This window comes from Mirounga angustirostris, unplaced genomic scaffold, assembly GCF_029215605.1.
Source record: "Mirounga angustirostris isolate CCGP_5_RB_7025 unplaced genomic scaffold, mMirAng1.0.hap1 SCAF_7, whole genome shotgun sequence".
Classification (NCBI taxonomy): Eukaryota; Metazoa; Chordata; class Mammalia; order Carnivora; family Phocidae; genus Mirounga; species Mirounga angustirostris.
Genome location: NW_026991715.1, coordinates 148,109,158 through 148,129,613, shown reverse-complemented (window position 1 = coordinate 148,129,613; position 20,456 = coordinate 148,109,158). Strand labels below are relative to the sequence as shown.

General features: G+C 43.9%; 1 protein-coding gene across 1 annotated transcript; it reads right to left on the bottom strand.

The window, feature by feature from the left end:
* Positions 1-2,652: 2,652 nt before the first annotated feature.
* Positions 2,653-3,474, bottom strand: LOC123836041 (MICOS complex subunit MIC26-like). The gene has a single exon (XM_064595616.1). The coding sequence runs from the start codon at positions 3,445-3,447 to the stop codon at positions 2,932-2,934; it is 516 nt and encodes a 171-aa protein (XP_064451686.1). The 5' UTR covers positions 3,448-3,474; the 3' UTR covers positions 2,653-2,931.
* Between the last annotated feature and the right edge of the window lie 16,982 nt (positions 3,475-20,456).

The following is a 20,456-nucleotide window of genomic DNA, read 5'->3' as shown; positions in this document are numbered from 1 at the left end:
CAGTTGTTGAGTTACCAACGATACCTTAGTCATGTTCATGGGTTTTAGCTCCTGCCTGGATACCCCGGAGGGGGGCCTCCTGGTACCGGCGGATGTGGGCCTGTCCCTCGGTTGTGATGAAGTCCCATGCTGGGCGACCGCGCTTTGGGTGCAGCCATATTAGCCCAGGCAACAGGGTCAATGACCCCCGCTGGTGCGTGCTCTTCCAGGTACTGCTGTGCACCTTTCATCATTCTCCTCCTTTCCTCTGTGTTAAACAGAGTGTGGAGTAACTGCTGGCAGTCTTCCCAGGCTCACTGATGAGTCTGGAATAGGGATTCTATGAGGTCTACCACAGCCTGTGGTTTCTCAGAGTAGGATGGGGTATTATGTTTCCAGTTGAGGAGGTCGGTGGTGAAGAAGGGCTGATAAGACATCATGGAATGGCTGGGTTGGACCATCCTGTCTTCATCATGCCTCTCGGGTTCCTGTGTCTCTCGTACCAGCATTTGGAGGGTGCCTGTGTCGGCCTGGGGGGCAGCCTGGCTGCTGGTCCTGGAGAAAGTGGATCCTCTGGGCATTGGGGCGCAGGTGAAACCGATGGTGGCGGAGAGTCTGGAGCCGAAGGGCCAGGTGTAGATGGTCTTGGGGGTGCATACGGTAGGGGCAGGATCAGTTTGTCCTTGGGATCTCCGGCTAGGATTTGTGGGCTTTTGCTGATTTTCTTTAGGTCACTTGGATGAGGTGATTAAGTCCCTGGCCTATCCCTGCCTATTGCAAGCGAATTGCACCCACGGGGGAAGGGTCTGAGCAATTCCTAGCCAGGAGTCAATGTACAGAAACTGGTCAGGGTGTCCTGGTTCTTCTGTTACGGCTTGCCATACTCGACAAATTGTTGGGATTGCCAGGGTTCATCCTGACTCCATAGTCTTCTGAAAACCCCTTCCTGAAATTTTTGATCATGGTCTCTAGAACCGTAGGTTTACTCTGCCCTGACCCCATGGTGATGTCCCTGTGTGCGATGGTGCAGAGACAGACAAAGCGGGGGTACCTCCTGGGGTGAGGAGACCAATCAGATGCCCATCTGGCCGTGCCCTGAAGGAGCTTAGGTGAGGCTTAGCCATAGCGGTCTCAGCGTTGTGACTTATGATCGGAAACTATTCCAATGCCGCCATAGACTGTACGCCGTTCACCACGGAATCGCAGACCAGCCCACTCAGACTCCGTAGATTTCTGGAGACCTTAAGGGTGCCCACCCGTTGAGTCACAGAATCAGTCTGCTTGAGGAAGCCAGGTCGGACTGCACATTCAGTCACACATTCACACTCCAGAAATTAATTACATTCCCTCCCTGGGAATCCCTACCTGTGAGACCTCTAAGAGGTCTCTGGGAGGTGATCAGGCTCCCCTTCCACCCCAATGGGAGTGAGCCTGTCTGGGCCCTGGAGCCCCAGGCCTTACCAGAATCCAACATCGGGACCAGGTCCTCACCTGCCAAGTCTCCTCGAGTACGGCAGGAACAGCGGAGTGGGGCCGGCCCAAGGTGACCGGGGCAGGAGACTGCCGAAAATTAAGCAGGGCCCACCTTCTCTGTTACGATCCCTCATCCCATCACCACCCCACCAAGTTGCCCTGAAACTGGTGGCAACAATGGGCCAGCATGTTTGGGTGTTCCAGTCAGGGAACCAAATGTTACGGAACCTGGACTGGATCACCTGTCGGAAGAACCAAGCAGCACTCCGAGATCTTGGAGGATAGGAGGTTTATTTAAGGCTGGTGGGCTCAGAGGAGAATGGTCTTCAAAGGTCTGAGCCCTGAGCACAAACAAAAGGGGGCAATTTATAAACTTCTACTTCCGCATACGTGGCACTTTCGGCGTGTGCGTGAAGCGGGGCAGGGAGAAGAAACCAGAATGGTGCGCGCAGGAAGCAGAGCAGGGAGAGGAACCCAGAAAAGCCCCAGGGCAGGGGCTGGGACTCTCCTGCTGGCTCAGTCAGCCATCTTAAGACACAGATTTTCCTTATCATGTGTATTAAATTACACTCTGGCTTCTGAACATTTTTTAACTTCCGTTTTCAGATACATGTAACCAAAGCTGATCTTTGCCATAAATATTAGACTAGAAGCCAAGCATAAATGCAAAATACTCATTTTCCAACAGGGTATGATGAACATGGCTTTAAAAGGCCAGACGATTTTGTGTGGTTTATGGCTTGAGTTCTACTCACCACACTACCCAAACTTTTGGTGTGGGTTTTCTGAAAACAAACAAAAAATAAATAAGAAATCAACCACACACCAGAAAAAAACAAAACAAAACAAAACAAAACTCCAGGACACTCCTTCACTCTGACTATGCAAGATGAAACTTAATTGCACAGTATTTCTTTAGTGGTTAATGATATACATAAAGTTAATGATGTATATAAAGTGACACTTCTAATTCTTTTTCTCTGAACAGAATCCTGACAGCATTTTGAGCTGGAGGCTCTAGGGAAACAAGACATGGTGAAGCCTAATGGTACACCCGCCTCTTGGTCTGCCTTCTCATGACCAGGAACTCGGACTGGCAGACTGGGTGAACGTCTGTGTCACATTGTCCACCTTATGAGAACATTTTTAAATCGGTTTTCATCTTGGCAACTGGATAGGAGTTTTTTTTTTTTTTTTTAATTTGGAATTTTAATTATGTACATAAATAGCAACTTGAGAACGAGGAGTTCTAAGGCTAGACATTATCTCTAGGTGAAAGGATTTCCGATTAGTCCACTTGCAATATGGCATCACCCAAGATAACAAAGAAGCCTAGTATAGTTTGTCCTGAAGAAGAAAGCCAATTTACTATATTCAGTACTGACTTCTCTGCCATTTCTCTGTAGAAATACTGGTTTACTGCATGGAGTTTCCAATGTTTACCTATAACTGATTAAAATGGGCAGAGCATGGAGCATTCTATTTATTTCCAGGTGAATTCTTCACATTTCCTGGCTGGACAAATACGATGGCTTGTTGTGGATAATAAAGAGAGGCAGCAAGTCCCATGAATCCAGGTGGATACACCAGCTTCTTTATTTTTGAACCTCTAGCCAAAAGAAGTCCAACAATGCCAGCAAAACCAATAACACCAAGTCTTGGAAAAAAACCAGGAGGTGCATTTTGGAGATATTCATAGCTGCCTAACCCCCATTGAACCAAGCTCTGCATCCTGGGCTTAGTTTGTGAGTACATTTCCTGACACCAACTTGTATATGGCTCGCAGTAATGTCGGAGATGTGAAATGCTTTCTTCAAGTGGGGTCCTTGGCTCCTCCACATATTTAGATTGACCCTCAGGGACGGAGTAGAGTGAAAGCTCATTAACTTTCACAGAAGTTTTGTGAGGTGAGTCCTTTTTAGGTGATGCATAGACTCTGAAGGTGAGCAGACTCAGGCTGGCTGGCCCCACAGACCTCTGAATTACCTTGAACATGCTGCTGGCAGAGGTGGCTCCGGCGGGGTGACCTGGATAGGAGTTTTAATCTAAATGAATAGGAGTTTTGATAATGGCCCCATCATCTGAATTAACGCACGTAAAGCGTCAGAAGAAAGTAGGCATTTAAAATGGTGTTAGTTTGGGGGCACCTGGGTGGCTCAATTAGTTAAGCATCCAGCTCTTGGTCTCTGCTCTTGGTTTCGGCTCACGTCCTGATCTCAGGGTCCTGGGATTGGGCCCTGGGTTGGGCTCCACACTCAGCAGGGAGCCGGCTTGAGATTCTCTCCCCACTCACATACTCTTCCTCTCTCAAAAAAATAAATAAATCTTAAAAAATTAAAATAAAACAGTGTTAGTATGTACTGTTGCTCCTTACCAGGATTACAGTCACTGCTACAGTTGTTCCTGGAGAAACATTCTGCGGATGGGTGTGCTCTGAATTTCAGACGAGCATTTGATGTATGGCAAGGTCCTTCGGATGTTTTTAGTTCCCTGGCATGTGCCCAGCTCACCGCATGTTTCCAGAGCAGACATCTGTCTCCATGGTCCCTGATTCAATAGCAGTTAACTCAGCACCTTCCACCAGCTTTAATTCACTTTCCAAAGGTTAACAGGTAAAGGAACAGGCTCAGAAAAGGTCTAAATCATGTTTCTATTTTTCCGGATGGATGACTTTAACAAAAGAGCATGACTCTGTTGTATATAAGAGCAGTTAAGTTTTGCTTTTTATTTCAGGACATATCTGTAGATTAAGATTTTTTTCTTCCAGATTTTCAAAGGGAAGTGAGGAAGTTGTATTTTCTTTGTAAGAAGTTTCTAAGTAAAATATGTGAACTCTATATCACAAGACCTACTACAGCTACAGGACTTTGTTGCATAGACGGACTGTTTCCTCAAGTGCACCCTTGTTTAACAGCAACCACAGATAAATAAGCTAGAACTGTGGCAGGTTCTTGCTCACCTGCATCTTTTGCCTAACTGATGGTCAAAGGGATGGACTGGTGAGGGTCAACTTGAAGCTGGACTAGAAGATACCAGAGGATGAATGTAACTTGACCCATGGTAATATAACCCGATAATCCCCCACATCCAAAAATTTGGGAACACTAATGCTATTCAAGCAGGGATGAGGGTCCCTTAGTGATGCACGGAATTACTTCCATAATTCTGGACCCAGGATCCAGCACTTGTTAAAATTCCATGGGACAAAGTCATTGACTATTAAGCCCATATTAGAAAACCCTATGTCTCAGTTTCCCTTACTGACAAATAACTGGCTTGGTCTGGGGAAAGAAGGGGAACCAGAGCACAGAGAATGCTTAAGTATAAATCTTTTATCAGAATTCCAGAGCTTGACACCACTCACTAGGAATGTTCTGTCTTGGGGAAGAAGTGGTGAATTTTTATAGAGCCCTAACAACTAGGTCAGCCTAAGTTTAGCTAGTTTCTGGAATAGTTGGTCAAAGATGATTCTCAAAAGAAAAAGGAATTTTTTTTTTGAGCCGATCAGCCTCTGTTTGGGCAATTTGTGTCCAGAAAGAAGGGGTGGGATGCAACCGTTGTGGGGTCAAGATATTAAAGCTAACAAATTTAAAAACAGCCAGCAGATCATATTAATGGGTGTCTCAGAGATGAGTCCTGACTTTCGCACTCAAGGACCAGAGCAGTATCCAAGCATTTGGAGGAGGCTGCATGCTCTGCTGACAGCAATGAAGACACATTTCAGGAGACTAGGGAGGTGAGGGTTGATGGAGTTGAACGAAGGAAGGAAGGAAGACCAAGTAACTCACTGCTTGTTTTCTCATCCTTCAGTGAACGATCACTGATGGCTGTTTCATGTGTGTGAGTCCTGTGCGGGGCGTTGGGGGCGCTGCAGTGAGCGGGACCCTCACGGAAGTCCCTGTGGTTCTGGAACCTTCGTGGGGCAGAGTCAGAGGCAACCTGCAGAGTCGTAGACAGCGCTTGGGTGGCCGTGAGGCACCGACGAAGGAGCCTCTGGTTATGGGAAGGTCAGGTGGGAGGGAGTCAGGTGCCGGGGCTGTCCCCAGAGCTCGGCAGGAGGAGCACAGAGAGGGCTAGCGCACTGACTACGACAGCCAGCCTCAGGACTGCGTCCGCACGCAATGTCCTGTCCAGGAAGACGGAGGCTCTTCCCGCTGACGGCTGGAAGCTCCATGGGCTGCAGGCAGAGTCCAGACAACTGGAAATAATTGCTAAGAGATGAATAGAGAAACGAGTGCAAAGGAGCGCAGAGCAGAGCAGCTTTGCAAGAGAAACAAGCATAAAACGGACGAAGCATTTGAAGCTCTGCAATTTACCCCAATACTGGAAACAGCAATTTCCTTAGGTTCTTAGATTTAGCCCCCAGGGCAGCATAATTGAAACTGATAGCAGGGTAGCACAGTGTTCCCTTTGAACCTCACACGTGGGAATGATTTAGGAACTGAATTGTGTTACAAATGTCACATGAACCTCTCGGGTTCCCTCATTTGGCTCACTTTCAAACAGCCGTATGCTCTCTGCAGGCCCGGGAAGCTGCTTTGTGTGGGGGAGTGGATTACCAAGCTGCAAGACCAGGGAGGGGGTCTATTAGGTCAGATCACTTACAAATTAGTGTGAATATTCCTTGAGAAATGGATTGGGATAAATACTGTTTGGAATGCCACAGGGGCGATCGTATGCGTCAGCTGCCTGGTGCAAGATCTTGCAGTTCTGCATTATTGTAGAAAGATTGTGAACGCACACACTTAGGCTTTTATCTCTAGAGACATCATGGGATTTAGAAGCCAAGGAACCCCAAATTACAGGGCTGGTTCCAAGGTGGACTCTCCTACCATCTCAATAAGTTAATAAATCCCTCTGAGACCCTGGTCTGTCTCTGTACATTCAGGGAGCCAAACTCTATGATACCTGAGATGTCCCTCCTATAATAACTGCTATGGTTTTCCTGCTCCTTTATTTATTTGTTATTAGTTTCAAGTTCGGGTGGTTATGAGTAAAGCTGCTATAAACATGCGTGTACAGGTTTTTGCATGGACATGTTTTCAGCTCCTTTGGGTAAATACCAAGGAGTGTGACGCCAGACTGTAGGGCAAGGGTCTGTTTAGTTTTGTAAGAAGCCGCAAGACAGTCTTCCGAAGTAATTGTAGGCATTTGTGTTCCCCAGCGATAAATGAGAGTTCCTGTTGCTCCGCATCCCTGCCAGCATTTGGTGCCGTCAGTGTGCTGGATTTGGGTGATTCGAGTAAGTGTGCACTGGTCTGGCATGGTTGTTTTCACTTGCGTTTCCCTGATGGCTCCATGTGGAGCATCTTTTCATGGCCTAATTTGCCATCTGTATACCTTTGGTGACGTGTCTATTAATGTCTTTGGCCCATTTTTTAATCAGGTTGTTTGTTCTCTTACCGTTGAGTTTTAGGAGTTCTTAGTCTATTTGGGAGAATAGTCCTTTATCAGATGTGTCTTTTGCAAATATTTTTTTCCAGCCTGCTGTTCGTCTTTTAATTCTCTCGATACGGTCTTTTGTGGAGTGGAAGTGTTTAATTTCCATGCAGTCCAGCTCATCTGTGACTTCTTTCATGGATCGTGTCTCTGGTTTGTATCTGAGAGCCACTGCGTGCCCGGGGTCGTCTGGATTTCCTCCCATGTGATGTTCTGGGAGCTTCAGTCCTGTGTTTTACACTGAGGCCTGTGATACATTCTGAACTGATTTTGTGAAGGGTTTGAGTCCCGTGTCTAGTTTCATTTTTCTCATTGTGCTTATAATTTGCATTTGTCTAATGAGTAGTGATGGTCTACTGATTTTCAGGGGCATCTGGAGATCCCTGGTCGGTTCCCCTCTGTGGGCAATAGGGCAGCACCAGCTTTGACGAAACAAAAGAGGTGGGGCAGGGGGCGCCGTCCGGGGTCCACAGCTGGCCGTGAGCATTCTTCCAGAAATCCAGCATGGGGGCGCCGAGTCTGGTGCCATGGTTTCCACCCAAAACGCAGCAAAGGGCCACATCCTCCCTCTCTTTCCAAGGCACTCCTGACCAAAATCAGCCATATAAACAAACATAAAACACCAAGTGGAAAAAAAATTGGCACCTACAGATTATAATTTTTATCATAAAGCAAGCTTCTAGAAATTCAAGTCATGTAAAAAATAGGTGCTCTTTTATATATATATTTTTAAGAGCTCGTGCGCACTCACACACGAGAGAGAGAGAGAGAGAGACTGGGAGGGGCAGAGAGAGAGAGAATCTCAAGCAGACTCCACAACCATCACAGAGCCCGACACGGGGCTCGATCTCATGACCTGAGCCGAAATCAAGAGTTGAACGCTTACTGACTGAGCCACCCAAGCACCCCCCAAAATAGGCATTCTTAAAGAGACGCATTAATGTCATCATCCTTCTGTGACTTTGTTCTTCCAGAAGGATCTGTGGCAAGGTCCATAAGTGGAAGAGAAGAGGCTTAGAGGCAAGTTCTTCCCTCAACTATGAACTTACCTTCTGATATTTTCTGACCATTCCCCGCCCTCCTAACCTTTTATAAATTGTTTCTTCTTCTGGGGGTCACGATTGACAGAATGAAGATACTCCCTGGATTTAACAGGCACTATTTTTCCCTTATGCAGAAAAGTGTAGGCCCTACTGAAAAATTTCAACTTAGCTATTTTTAGTTGCATAGACTATATAATCCTCATAAAGATGTCGGTTGGCCCCAGCCTCCCCAGGCACCTGCACACGTGATCCATTTGACTAATGACAAAGTATCTGCATATGGAGAGCATCATGAATCTTTCACATGTTATAATAAAATGTTACCAGTGCAGCAGAAAGTACTTTTATCAGTAGATGGCGTTGACCCTGGGGAGTCAAGACGACTAAAGTATAAAACAGTGACAGCACATGTGAGATCTGCTCTCGCTCTCGCTTACCTTGAGCACAGTTTCAGTGTGATGGTGGACGCTTCTGGTGGTGGCTGCTGGGATGTCCCCTGGAAGCTTTGTCCAACCGGCCCCCGTGGGGGGCTGTCCAGCTCTGGAGGCTTCAGACAAAATCGGGAAAGGCCAGAGGTTTATGAATTGCTTCCATTTTGTTAAACCATGGACCAAAGAATCAAGAAGTGGAAAACAGGTGGATGTGGGGTAGCAGGTGATGCTTGTGGAATATTCTAGCAACATCTGCCGGGATTATCCCCAGACCCAGGTGCTGCAAACACTAGCCTGCGTCAGGAATGGGGTAGGAGGGAGTGGTTGCTGCTCACAGCGAACCCGGGAGGAGGCAGCCTCCCTGCATGCTGGCCCCTTGCCTGGAGAAGCAGCTCCATCTCTCAGGGGCCCCCAGAACGTGGTATCTGGGAGCACCAAAGGGGCACAGCTTAGAGGGAGATGTCAGGGTGTGGGGACTGTGAAGGTACCCCACTTCTGCTGCAGATCCAAGTGAGGTCGTGGCGCTCCCTGCGGGCCTCTGGCCCCCTCGGCTCAGGATGGACTCGGCAGAGCCCTGGGGCCCATGTCTCGGGCACCTGCACACATCTGCCTAGTTCTGCACCTGTGGATGGAATCGTTCAGGGAGGGAAGGGTGGACATAAGGGAATAAAAGAACAAGACGGGACGAGGAAGCAGAGAAGGAAGAAGAACTTAGCTTTGATCCTGTCGCCCACGTGATCACTGCAGGGTGGAGCATCTCCAGCCTCGGTGACAGTGACCCATGCTGCCTGCAGAACTCCTGCAACCCTAGCTCCAGCCCCCTATGAGTCACATCAGCACCCAGACAAATGTGACTCAGTGGAGGCCACCAAGGTCAGGGATGGGCAGCAACCCCTGAATCCAGGTGTGCGAGGAAGACAGGTGGACCTCGGGGGCTGTTGGCAGAGCCCAGTGACATGGGTGCCAGGGTGGGAAATGTAAAGATCCCCTGCCCCTTATGATCAACTCCCTGTTTAGTTTTGCTTTGCTCATGAAACCAAGGCATGTTGCCTTAGTTGCATAGATTTTAAAAGAACAAGGGAAACGCAAGAAACGAAGACCTTCCCAGTGTTGGACAGTTGTCCAATGTCCAGATGTGTCTAAACCCCAAATTGAGCCACTTCTGTGCAGGCAGGCCTGCATGCAGCTGGGGGCGAGGAAAAGGGTGTCACTTCAGGGACTGTCCCCTAGATGGCGCCCTGAGACTATGTTTGCATTATTTTGAACTCTACATTCAAATCTTTCCAGTGCAGGTTCTTTGCACACTATAAGGTGATGCTTCACATTTCTGGTGTGGACTGGTGCATTTTGTTATTTCTTTTCCCAATGGTCAATTAAACTACGAGTTTTTAAACCAGACATCTGTGTAGATGGCCTCCTAGTTCCCCGGAAGAAGTGGGGGAAGGGACATTAACTTGGGACTTGACTGACCTGCATAACCTTGAGACAGTTGCTCACACCCTCTGAGCCTCCATTTCTCCATCTACAAATTGGAGGTAATAGGGCCTGGCTTCCAGAACTGCTGCAAGTATCAAAGTATCAAATGAGATACTTTGTATAAAATTCCTTGATCAGCGTATGGCACATAAATGCTCATTAAACTGGGGTCTCGGGATTTGAATGGTGGTTCAGAACACGAAGCTTAGAGCAAGACAATCTACCGTCATTTCTATTAGCTGAGTGGTGCTGGGTAACTCCTTTGGCTTCTCTGCATCTCAGTTTCTACACCTCTACAATGGATACACCACTATTTAAGACAGTCACTTCCATACTGCTGTAAGGGTTAAACGGGTGGACGTGCATAAAGCCCAGTGCCAGCAAGGAGTGGCTGGTATAGCCATCGTGAACACACAAGCGGCGAGAAAGGTCCTTGGAAAGGCTTCAACGGCTGTCCAACCTCTGGTGCCACATCCAGGAGCGAGGGGAATCTCCTGAACGACGTAAACTAAATATTGATGCTCTATTTCTTTTGATGATTAAAAAAATACTCAAGGAGTGTTTTTTTTTTTTTTTCTATTTAAGCTTTCTTTTTATTATCTTAGGGCTTTATAAAATCAAAACTTCATTTTTTAAAAAATTTTATTCTTACGTTAATCCCCATACATTACATCACTAGTTTTAGATGAAGTGTTCCATGATTCATTGTTTGTGCATAACACCCAGTGCTCCATGCAGAACGTGCCCTCCTCAATACCCACCACCAGGCCAACCCATCCTCCCACCCCCCTCCCCTCTAGAACCTTGTTTGTTTTTCAGAGTCCATCGTCTCTCATGGTTCGTCCACCCCTCCGATTTCCCCCGCTTCATTCTTCCCCTGCTGCTACCTTCTTCTTCTTTTTTTTTTCTTAACATATATTGCATTATTTGTTTCAGAGGTACAGATGTGATCAAGGAGTGTTTTGAGGGCCTCTCTGTTCTACCCAGGTCGTTCCTCTTCCTTCCAACCAGTTCGTGTTTACTCACGGGGCCTCTGATGAAAGCAGGGTCCAAAAGCCATCAGCTCCTCCCAGGAGTCGGACAGAGGGGCTGGGAGTGAAGCATCCTCCTGAGTAACATGCTCCTCACGGCCCCTGGGAACGGAGCCCCCGCAGCACGAGGAAGAGGAATGAACTCATTTCACAGGGAGCACCCGCACACCCACGCCTAAAGGATACTGCGGAGTTCTCCAGAACTTTCCAATGAATTTCCAGAATGATAAAAATGGGGTTTGTCTAAGCTTGATTCCAGCGGGAGGGCCGCAGGGCCCTGTTATATCAAGCATTTGGGCAAGTGTTTCACTGATCCTTGGGGCTCGCTCAGGGCACAGGAACCTTCAGAGTTAATGGGAAATCTTTTTTTTTTTAATTTTTAAAATTTTTTTAAAGATCTTATTTATTCATTTGACAGAAAGAGACATAGCGAGAGAGGGAACACAAGCAGGGGGAGTAGGAGAGGGAGGAGCAGGCTTCCCCGCGGAGCAGGGAGCCCGATGTGGGGCTGGATCCCAGGGTCCTGGGATCACGACCTGAGCCGAAGGCAGATGCTTAACGACTGAGCCACCCAGGCGCCTGAGTTAATGGGAAATCTTAACGCAATTTTCATCAAATACTCATCTACAACTTTGTGAGGCTTGATAGCATTTCTTTTTATTGCTGAGTAATAAATGCCCCATTGTATGGATGTACCGTAGCGTGCTTATCCATTCATCTACTGCGGGACACCTTGACAGCTTCCAGGTTTTGGTAATTACGAAAAAAGCTGCTATAAATTTCTGGGTGCCAGTTTTTGTGTGGCCATAAGTTTTAGAATCAGTTGAGAAAAACCTAGGAGGACTACTGCTGGATAATGCGATGAGGCTGCATGGAGCTTTGTAGAAATCTGCTCCCGTGTCTTCCAAGGTGGCTGCAGGACCTCGTTCCCACCAGCAGTGAATGGGAGTCCCTATTGTTCCACCATCTTTCCAGTAGTGCAACGGTCCATGATTTGGAGTTTAGCTGTCTTATTGGGTGTGTAGGGGTATGTCACTGTTGTAATCTTTTGAAAGGATTCTAGGGGCGCCCGGGTGGCTCAGTTGGATGGGCGGCGGACTCTTGATTTTGGCTCAGGTCATGATCTCAGGGTCAGGGGGTTGAGCCCCTCGTCAGGCTCCGCACTCAGTGTGGAGTCTGCTTGAGATTCTCTCTCTCCTTCTCCATCTGCCCCTCCCCACAAACACTCTCTCTCTCTCTCTCTCTTAAATAAATAAAAAATAAATAAAATCTTTAAAAAAATAATAAACAAATAACAGGATTCCTTAACAGAAGAACAATTGCTTTAGAAGAATTTTAGCTATAATCAAAGCATTTTCACTCCTGTGGAGTGTCTCTGTTCTCCCATCCCCATACACTCGCTGCTCAGGGGTCTGTGTCTTGCCTCCCCACCCTTAGTTGTTACTTGAGCCCCGGGTGGGCTTTCAGTGCTGGTGCCCACCACTTCCACTGAGCAGACCTTCATAAAGCAGCTCTTCTTCTTTAGCCTGGAATATTTGGGATTCCTGCCAAAAACTTCTGGGACACTTGTCACATCTTTCATGTCTTTATGACTTTTTCATTCTTTTCTCTCTTCCTTTGTAATTTTTTTTCAACATGACAAGTGCGCTCCTTAATCCCCATCATGTATTTCCACCATCCCCGACTCTGGTGACCATAGTGTGTTCTCTGTAGTTAAGAGTCTGTTTCTTTGTTTGTCTCTCTCTCTCACTCTCTTTTTTTTTCCTTTTGCTTGTTTGTTTTGTTTCTCAAATTCTATATATGAGTGAAATCATATGTTATTTATCTTTCTCTGACTTATTTCACTTAGCATAAAACTCTCTAGTTCTATCCATGTAGTTGCAAATGGCAATATTTCATTCTTTTTGATGGCTGAGTAATATTCCATTACATATACACACACACATATATATGCCACATCTTTATCCATTCATCAGCTGATGAACATTTGGGCTCTTTCCATAGTTTGGCTAATGTTGATAGTACTTCTATAAACACTGGGGTGCAGGTGTCCCTGTGAATCAGCATTTTTGTATTCTTTGGTTAAATACTTAGTAGTGCAAATGCTTGATCCTAGAGTAGTTTTATTTTTAACTTTTTGAGGAACCTCCATACTGTTTTCCAGAAGGACTTCACCAGTTTGCATTCCTACCAGCAGTGCAAGAGGGTCCCCTTTCTCTGCATCCTTGCCCACACCTGTTGTCAATCTTTTTACTATGAGAAGCACAATTAGAAAGTAATACTTTTAAGCTACCCCAACCAATTTAATCCTGCTAAAGGAAAAATCAAATGACATTAATATAGAATGACACTAATCAGAGTTTAATCTCTAGGGTTATTTCTGGATACGGTTGAAGTTTGCCTGGTTTTCATTACAAAACTGGCTTTCGGCTCACATTAAATTCTTTGGAAGTGATTTCCAGCTGCATGGCTGCTCAGGGTCCTTTCTCCAGATGGGACGAGTCTCCATCCAGAGCGCCTAGCCTGCAGAGGCCTGCATCTTACAGGAAGGAGAACACTGCCCTGCTTTCCCCAAGGAACGCTGTGGACCAGCAACTGGCATGAGCCCGAGGGCTCGTCACCCCTGAGCAATGAGACTGTGACTTGGGAGGCGTTCTGCCCCACGCAGCCTCACCGCCACCTGAGTTGGCGCTTCCCCGCAGGGTTGCCCAGCTCGCTGGAGGCCCATGTCTCTGCTGCTTCAGGGAGGCCTCTGTGCCCCACTCCTGCGGGGACATTCAGCAAGCCCGCTTGGGTGCATCCTGAGGGCAAGCGGTGCTTCCTTGTGTGTGTGCAGGGCGGGTGGAGGTGCCACAGGACCTGTGGAGGAGTGGACGGTGGGGGGACTCGAATCCCTGCCCCGGAGAGGCCCCTGTCCCTGGGAAGGGGCTGCCCTGTGCTCGGGGTGGACCAGGGTCTGGCCCCATGGACTTGTGGAATGATGCCAAAGAGAAGAGAAACAAAGGTGGGAAAAGTTCAGATAGTAGGGGACTATGAAAATAGGGACCCAGTGGCTCCCAAGCTGAGTGTGAGGCCAGTCCCATTTGGGAGCCAGGATGCACACATAGTTCTGTGGGTCCGATGCCGGGACTCCAGAGAGCGAGAGTTTCAGCCGAGGGTGGCCTTATTTCCTTATTTATCTGCACATGGGTGAGAGTCGTGGGACTGAAAGCCCAGGAGGGTGTGTGTTTCCAGTGGAGGTTTTGGTAGAATCTGTGGGTCAGACCACCTTCCAAGTTATGGACAAAGTCTCAGCAGGGGAATCCCGTGTCTCCAGGGCCACCTACAGGATACATGAGTGGTTAACGGAAGATCAGAGGAGATTTTATGTTAAATATATATGTAGTCTGCATTCAGCTAATCATTTTGCATAAACACTCCCTTAATGCACAATGAAGGTACAGTCTTGGTAGTGTCTGAATTCACAAGTATCCTGATGCTTCTTTATGACATTTTCCTGCTTTCAGAATAAATTGGGAACATGTCTTCAGCACTGTCAAAACAGCTTCAGCATAGACTTTGCTGATGGCCATAGACTTTCTTTGGCCCAGGATGCCTTTTACACTCCATTGGGGTTTTTTGTGCATGCATTTTTGAAATATCTCTATTATATGAGAATTCAGCATTTCTATATCAAAAGACAGCTCTGGGGCAAATAACAGGCAGAGAGAAGGTGTCACGAATGGATACAATGAACTCTGTTTGCCTCAAAGCAGCTATTCTCTACATGGAGGGCTCATGCTATAGTCTCATTGCTACAATAATCAATTTCTACATAAGTAGAGTATTCAAATGACACCCTTAAATCAACTCATTCGCAAACGCTTTGCTATTCTTTTTTGGTGATTGCATTGGTCATGCCTAGTACATCCATTCATTCGTGGTGTGCTTGGCGATTTCTATTGACATGACATGGCCAATATTTGACTATTCATCAGTGAATTATCTATGACAGACACTAGAAGGCCATTCTGACTCCCTTGGCTTCTCTGATCAGTGGTTGTGAAGTGAGAGAACATAAAATAATATTTATTTGCACCTGAGAAGTGCACCAAAGGCAATACTAAATACTGCACAATGCATCACCATGTAGGGTATAATATTTGCAGATGGGTACCATTTTGGAATTTATTTTTGTTGTTTTCTCCTATTGAGAGCATTAGTAGTAATTGATTTATAATTGAATTAATGATGTTTTGTAACTCAATAAATACTGGACCAAGGCATTCAGGTTATTTGTTTCAAAACTATGAAACTAAAGAAAACATATTGCTCTAATTTTTGCTTCTTTTCCCTTTTGGATATTGAAAAACAATAAATGAGATGCATTATTCCTGCCTGATTGCCTCTCTGCAATGCCTAAGTTCTGACAGTGATTTTTAAAATGACAGTATTCTTACTCTTTTTTAAATGGACTTACATTAAAGATTAATTATACATTTCTTTTAGCAGATGGAAAAAAACTTTTACTCAATTTTAATGTAGTCAATGATAAGAAATTTGACATTAAAACATCAGGAATAAAGACCTGCTCTCTTTTGAAAATCTAGTTCACATTGCAAAGTGACTTACAGCATCATAAAAACCTAATCAGAGCTTGATACCAATTGTACAGTTCCTAGCAAAAGTCACTTCATATAGTCTTTTCTAAAGATCATATTAGCTCTGCCACTGGAAAAAAATCAGGCTTATTACCCATGATAAAAGTTGATATCAGATCTACTTCAGATAAACCTATTTTATTGTGTTGACAAGATAAAGCTAGCCCGTCAAGTACATTTTCAGACCAGAGAGGAGAAAAGTGGTAGAACTTTCACTACACATTGCTAGCGGTAGAATATGTCTTAAGTGTAGGTTGGCCAAGAAACTGTGCTCCGCCTCTCTTAATTTAATCAGTGGTCAGAAACCAGGAGTTCAAATGTTCGTTTTCTTCTTTCTTTCTTTCTTTCTTTCTTTCTTTCTTTCTTTCTTTCTTTCTTTCTTTCTTTCTTTCTTTCTTTCTTTCTTTCTTTCTTTCTTTCTTTCTTTCTTCTTCTTTCTTTCTTTCTTTCTTTCTTTCTTTCTTTCTTTCTTTCTTTCTTTCTTCTTCTTTCTTTCTTTCTTTCTTTTCTTTCTTCTTTTTCTTTCTTCTTTCTTTTTTTTTTTAAAGATTTTATTTATTTATTTATTTGAGAGAGAGCGAGAGAGAAACAGCATGAGAGGGGAGAGGGTCAGAGGGAGAAGCAGGCTTCCCGCCGAGCCGGGAGCCCGATGCAGGACTCGATCCCAGGACTCCAGGACCATGACCCAAGCCGAAGGCAGTCGCTTAACCAACTGAGCCACCCAGGTGCCCTCACCTGATTTTTTTTAAAGGTAAGTTTCAAACTGCTTCATAAGTCTGCAACAGTGTCATCCTCAGCTTTAACTAAGAACATTAATGTTTTTCCTGTTAAAGTTGATTACTTTTGGCCTATACCGTGATTGTTAACCAGCATCAGACTCAAACTTCTGCACTTTGTAGGGAAGTACACTTTGAACCTCCAGTCAGAGCATCCAGAGTCACCACCGAAAGGACATCATCTGCAGAGAATATGCATACACTCGGTCCAATGTAGGATTCTTGAAAAGTGTATGACAATAAGTTTGTGCTATACCATTTGATGTGACTTCTGAAAACATTATGAAATGTTAAATTCCTAATTTTGTGTTAAAGCATGTTGCATGTTGTGTGATACAAAATCAACCTATTTGGAATTGTTTTATTTTGTCATTGGACATTCTTGAAAGTCAACCTCAAACCTTGGTAAAAGTGCAAGAAGTTACTGACCTCACGTCTCTCAAAAATCACTAATTGCAATGGAGCTTGTAATCAACGAGATAGTATTTCCACTTTCATTTGAATAAGAAAGTGTAATTTTGGTTTTCCTGTTGGAATGCTCGTGTGTTGCTGGGTATTTCCTCAGTGGGCCATTGGACGCACCCTACATTTTCGCAGTCTTTATGATTTTAATTATAACGGTCACTTGAAATCTTGTTAGACATGAGCAATATAAATTTCCAATTTAATTCACTGGTCTCAAATGCTCCTTTGAGAACTGTCCAGTTCTACCTGTAAAAATGTTGTTTAATGACACCGATGGGAGACATTGTTTTCAAAAGTCAGTTTGACACCAGTTGACGCCACCTGGGCTGGGCGCTCATTACCTGCTGCGCTGGATCAATTCCAGAAGTTCTGAGAAGGAGTGGGAAGTTGTCCCAACAGTCGGCAGAAACTGCTTACACCCATTCCAAGCCCCAACTCTGAGGAAAACAACATGTTTATGAGGTATAATGAGCTATTATTGCAGAAGTGAAAATGTGCTCACTCACTGCTCTTAGCGAATTTCCAATTTCTATAACCCAAACTGATTCATCTTAAAAAAAAAACAAAACATAAAAAATGATCTGGAGTATTGCTAACCATTCTCAAATTCTTCCTTTAGTAACCTTCCTGCTGTCTCTGCCAATATTGTTCTGAGCAAAAATAAGAGAATCCTAATTATGTGCATTATAAGTTGTATTATATTGTTTGTACTTATGTTTTATGTAAATAGTTTGTAAGCATTGAAATAAATCCTACCATTTAGGGAACAATTTGATGGTGCACCTTTTTTGCATAGCTTCAAAGGGTGCCAAGTCCTTAGATGTGCTAAGGAGCCATGGCTCCTTGAAGATTCCCATTAAGAAGTGCATTCACCAGAGTGAGACTGGGAAAGACCTCCTGGCCAAACCCCATAACATGCTCTTGTGTGATCTTCAGATATCTTTGGCCTCTTGCCTGGGTGCCTGGACAGGGCCAACCAGCTGCATGATGATTCTGTGATGTCCTCAACAATTTTAAAAACCATTTCCATTGGCAAAAGGAAATGTGTGACAAGGAAAGCCAATCAGGTTTTTAATTTACAAGGAGTTAGTATCTGGTTCTGTTATTGATTGATTTACTAAATTATATTTTACTCACCTTCTCTTCAGCTCACTGTATTCCATTCTTCCTTGCATAAAAAAGGGTTTTTGCTTTGCTTTTTAAACAGTTTAAACAGTTTTATTGAGGTATAATTGATATACAAAAAAACTGTACGTTTTTAATGTATCCAGTTAGATGACTTTGGACATATGCATATACTTTGAAACCATCACCACAATCAAGGTAGTAAACATATCCACCAGAGAAAGCTATTCTTGAGTGAACTACTATCAGTCAACACGAACACATCTAGAAGATGCCTGGCCCAGGAAAACCACTCTATTAGTGAGGGCCGTATTTCAGCATTCATGATTTCATTAAAGATATACCTATATGTATTTGTGCATATATGTATGTGTATATATATATATATATATATGTGCCCAAATGCCACATGTGTGTACATATGTGTATATGTATGTGTGTGTGTGTACATGCCCAAAACCCCCCAAACTCCAAGTAATGAAGCGTTGAACTTTTGAAGAATTTCTTTTTTTTAATCAGTGTCAAATAGAATTTAGTGATTCATCAGTTGCATATAACAATGTTTTCCCTTTTTTGTAAGAAATAAATGGGTAGCAAATAGAAAATCAAGAGGTCATGAAAAAGATGGAGGCAAAAAATGGTGAAAGAGCACACTGGGAAGAGTGGTGACATAGAGAAACAAGTGGCCCATAATTTAGTTCGATATATTTTAATTTGAATCTGATTGGTTGGCAGCAAGTTGCTTGATGTGACAATTTGATCAAAGCAATGACGGGGTCAAAATTGAATCTCCCCTCAGTCACAGTTAGTTTTTTTCCTTAGTACTAGTCATTATAACTGCAACAAAAATTATTTTTCAAATTTATGCATTTTTGATAATTTTTCATGAAATTAATCTAAATGTACAGTAAGAAGGATAATCATATAAGACTCCACAACTCTCACAACTGAGTCCATTAACTCAGATGTGCAAGAAATAGCTCACTTTTATATCTTTGAATCAGTTAAATAATCTTCAACTATGGTTATTCTGGGCATCTCCCCCAACCCATCTCCCTTCTCAAAATGGTGCAGAACTTCCATGACCCAAAGACACGTCCATAATACTGGGGAATTAGAGGAGGAGGATACCCCCACTGGTACTTCACCATCTAATAATGCCGATTACAGCCAAGACACCCATAGACTGAAAGGCCACATTGTCCATTAAATGTTTCAAGCTGTGTTTAGAGTGTGGGGATCTTTGGTGAAGCTAGGGTCCCATGAACTGAGTCATTTATCCTAAGGAGCTTACATGGTCATAGCCTGAGACTGTATCCTTCCCCAGGATACCAACATAAAGTGATATGTGACTCTCTGCTTCTCATGGGAATCCGGCCACACATTCTTGATCCCTATCTAAACATCTTTTAATAAGTACAGGACAGGAAATGTGATTAACAAAGAATTTTAAATCATTGAAAGTGATGTTTTATTCCCAGCACATAAAAAATTGCTATATAGGCAGAAGAATCATCATTTGCTTTAAATATTTTTAAAAAATATGTTAGAGATAAAAATATAAATTTAAAAAAATGACAGAACCTCTGTTATATATTTATATTTTTCTTTTTTTTTTATTACAAATGCATTGCATATTTATTACGGAATGCCCAGAAAATTTAAAAAGGTAAAAAGACTACAAATTTATATCCACAATCCTAGCTACACAAAGATAATTACTATTGCCACTACGTGTGTATCCTTTCCATATTTGATTCTGTCCATAATCATAATAGCTGATGTTCAGTGAGTGTTTATGTGTTCCCAGAGTACATGCTTTTACATGTGCCAGATAATTTCATCTTTATGATAATCTTATGAAATAAGTGCTGTTGGTATCCCCATTTAGCAGATGGAAAAAACCTGTGCACACAAAAGTATGAAAAAAAATGCCGATTCTGGAGTAACTGAAAGAAGACCTCCAAAAATTTGTTTCTCCATAAAAGCAATTAAAACACTGTCAAAAATTGTTAAAAATCAACTTTTCATATACTGGAAATAAACAAAAGGTTTGCAATAATCCAAAGAAAAGTAACTGAATCACAGTAGAAACAGTGAGTTTTGGGGCATTTTAACTTGCTCTATTCCCATCTCTCTCCATAACCTTGCAACCATGGTAACTGTGAAAACTTGCAGTCTAGTAGCCCCCAGAAGGAGCAGAATGGGGTTAGAATACCTTAAAAAACAAAACAAAACAAAAACCCCACACCCCTATAGAATTTTCTTTATTTAATCTGTCTGTAAGCTTCCTGGAAAAGTTCCATTCTCAGCATTGTCTTTACTCAACCTAACTCAGAACTTGCTCGGTATGAACATCTCTATCACCATGCTGTTTGTTGAACAGAACCAGGAGCAATTGCTTAATATTACAGCTTCCCAAGGCAGTATTATCAGACAGAATAATCAAGAGACTGATAAAAAAATTAAAAAGAAAATCTAGAAAATGAGATGTTTATGAGAACTTTGAAGAGCTATGATATATTTCCAAGAATCTAGAAAACCACAAACATGTGCAGTGCTGTGCACATGCTCAGGA

Coding starts and splice junctions, on each gene's coding strand:
- LOC123836041 (XM_064595616.1), bottom strand. CDS start 3,447: ATGTTCAAGGTAATTCAGAGGTCTGTGGGGCCAGCCAGCCTGAGTCTG.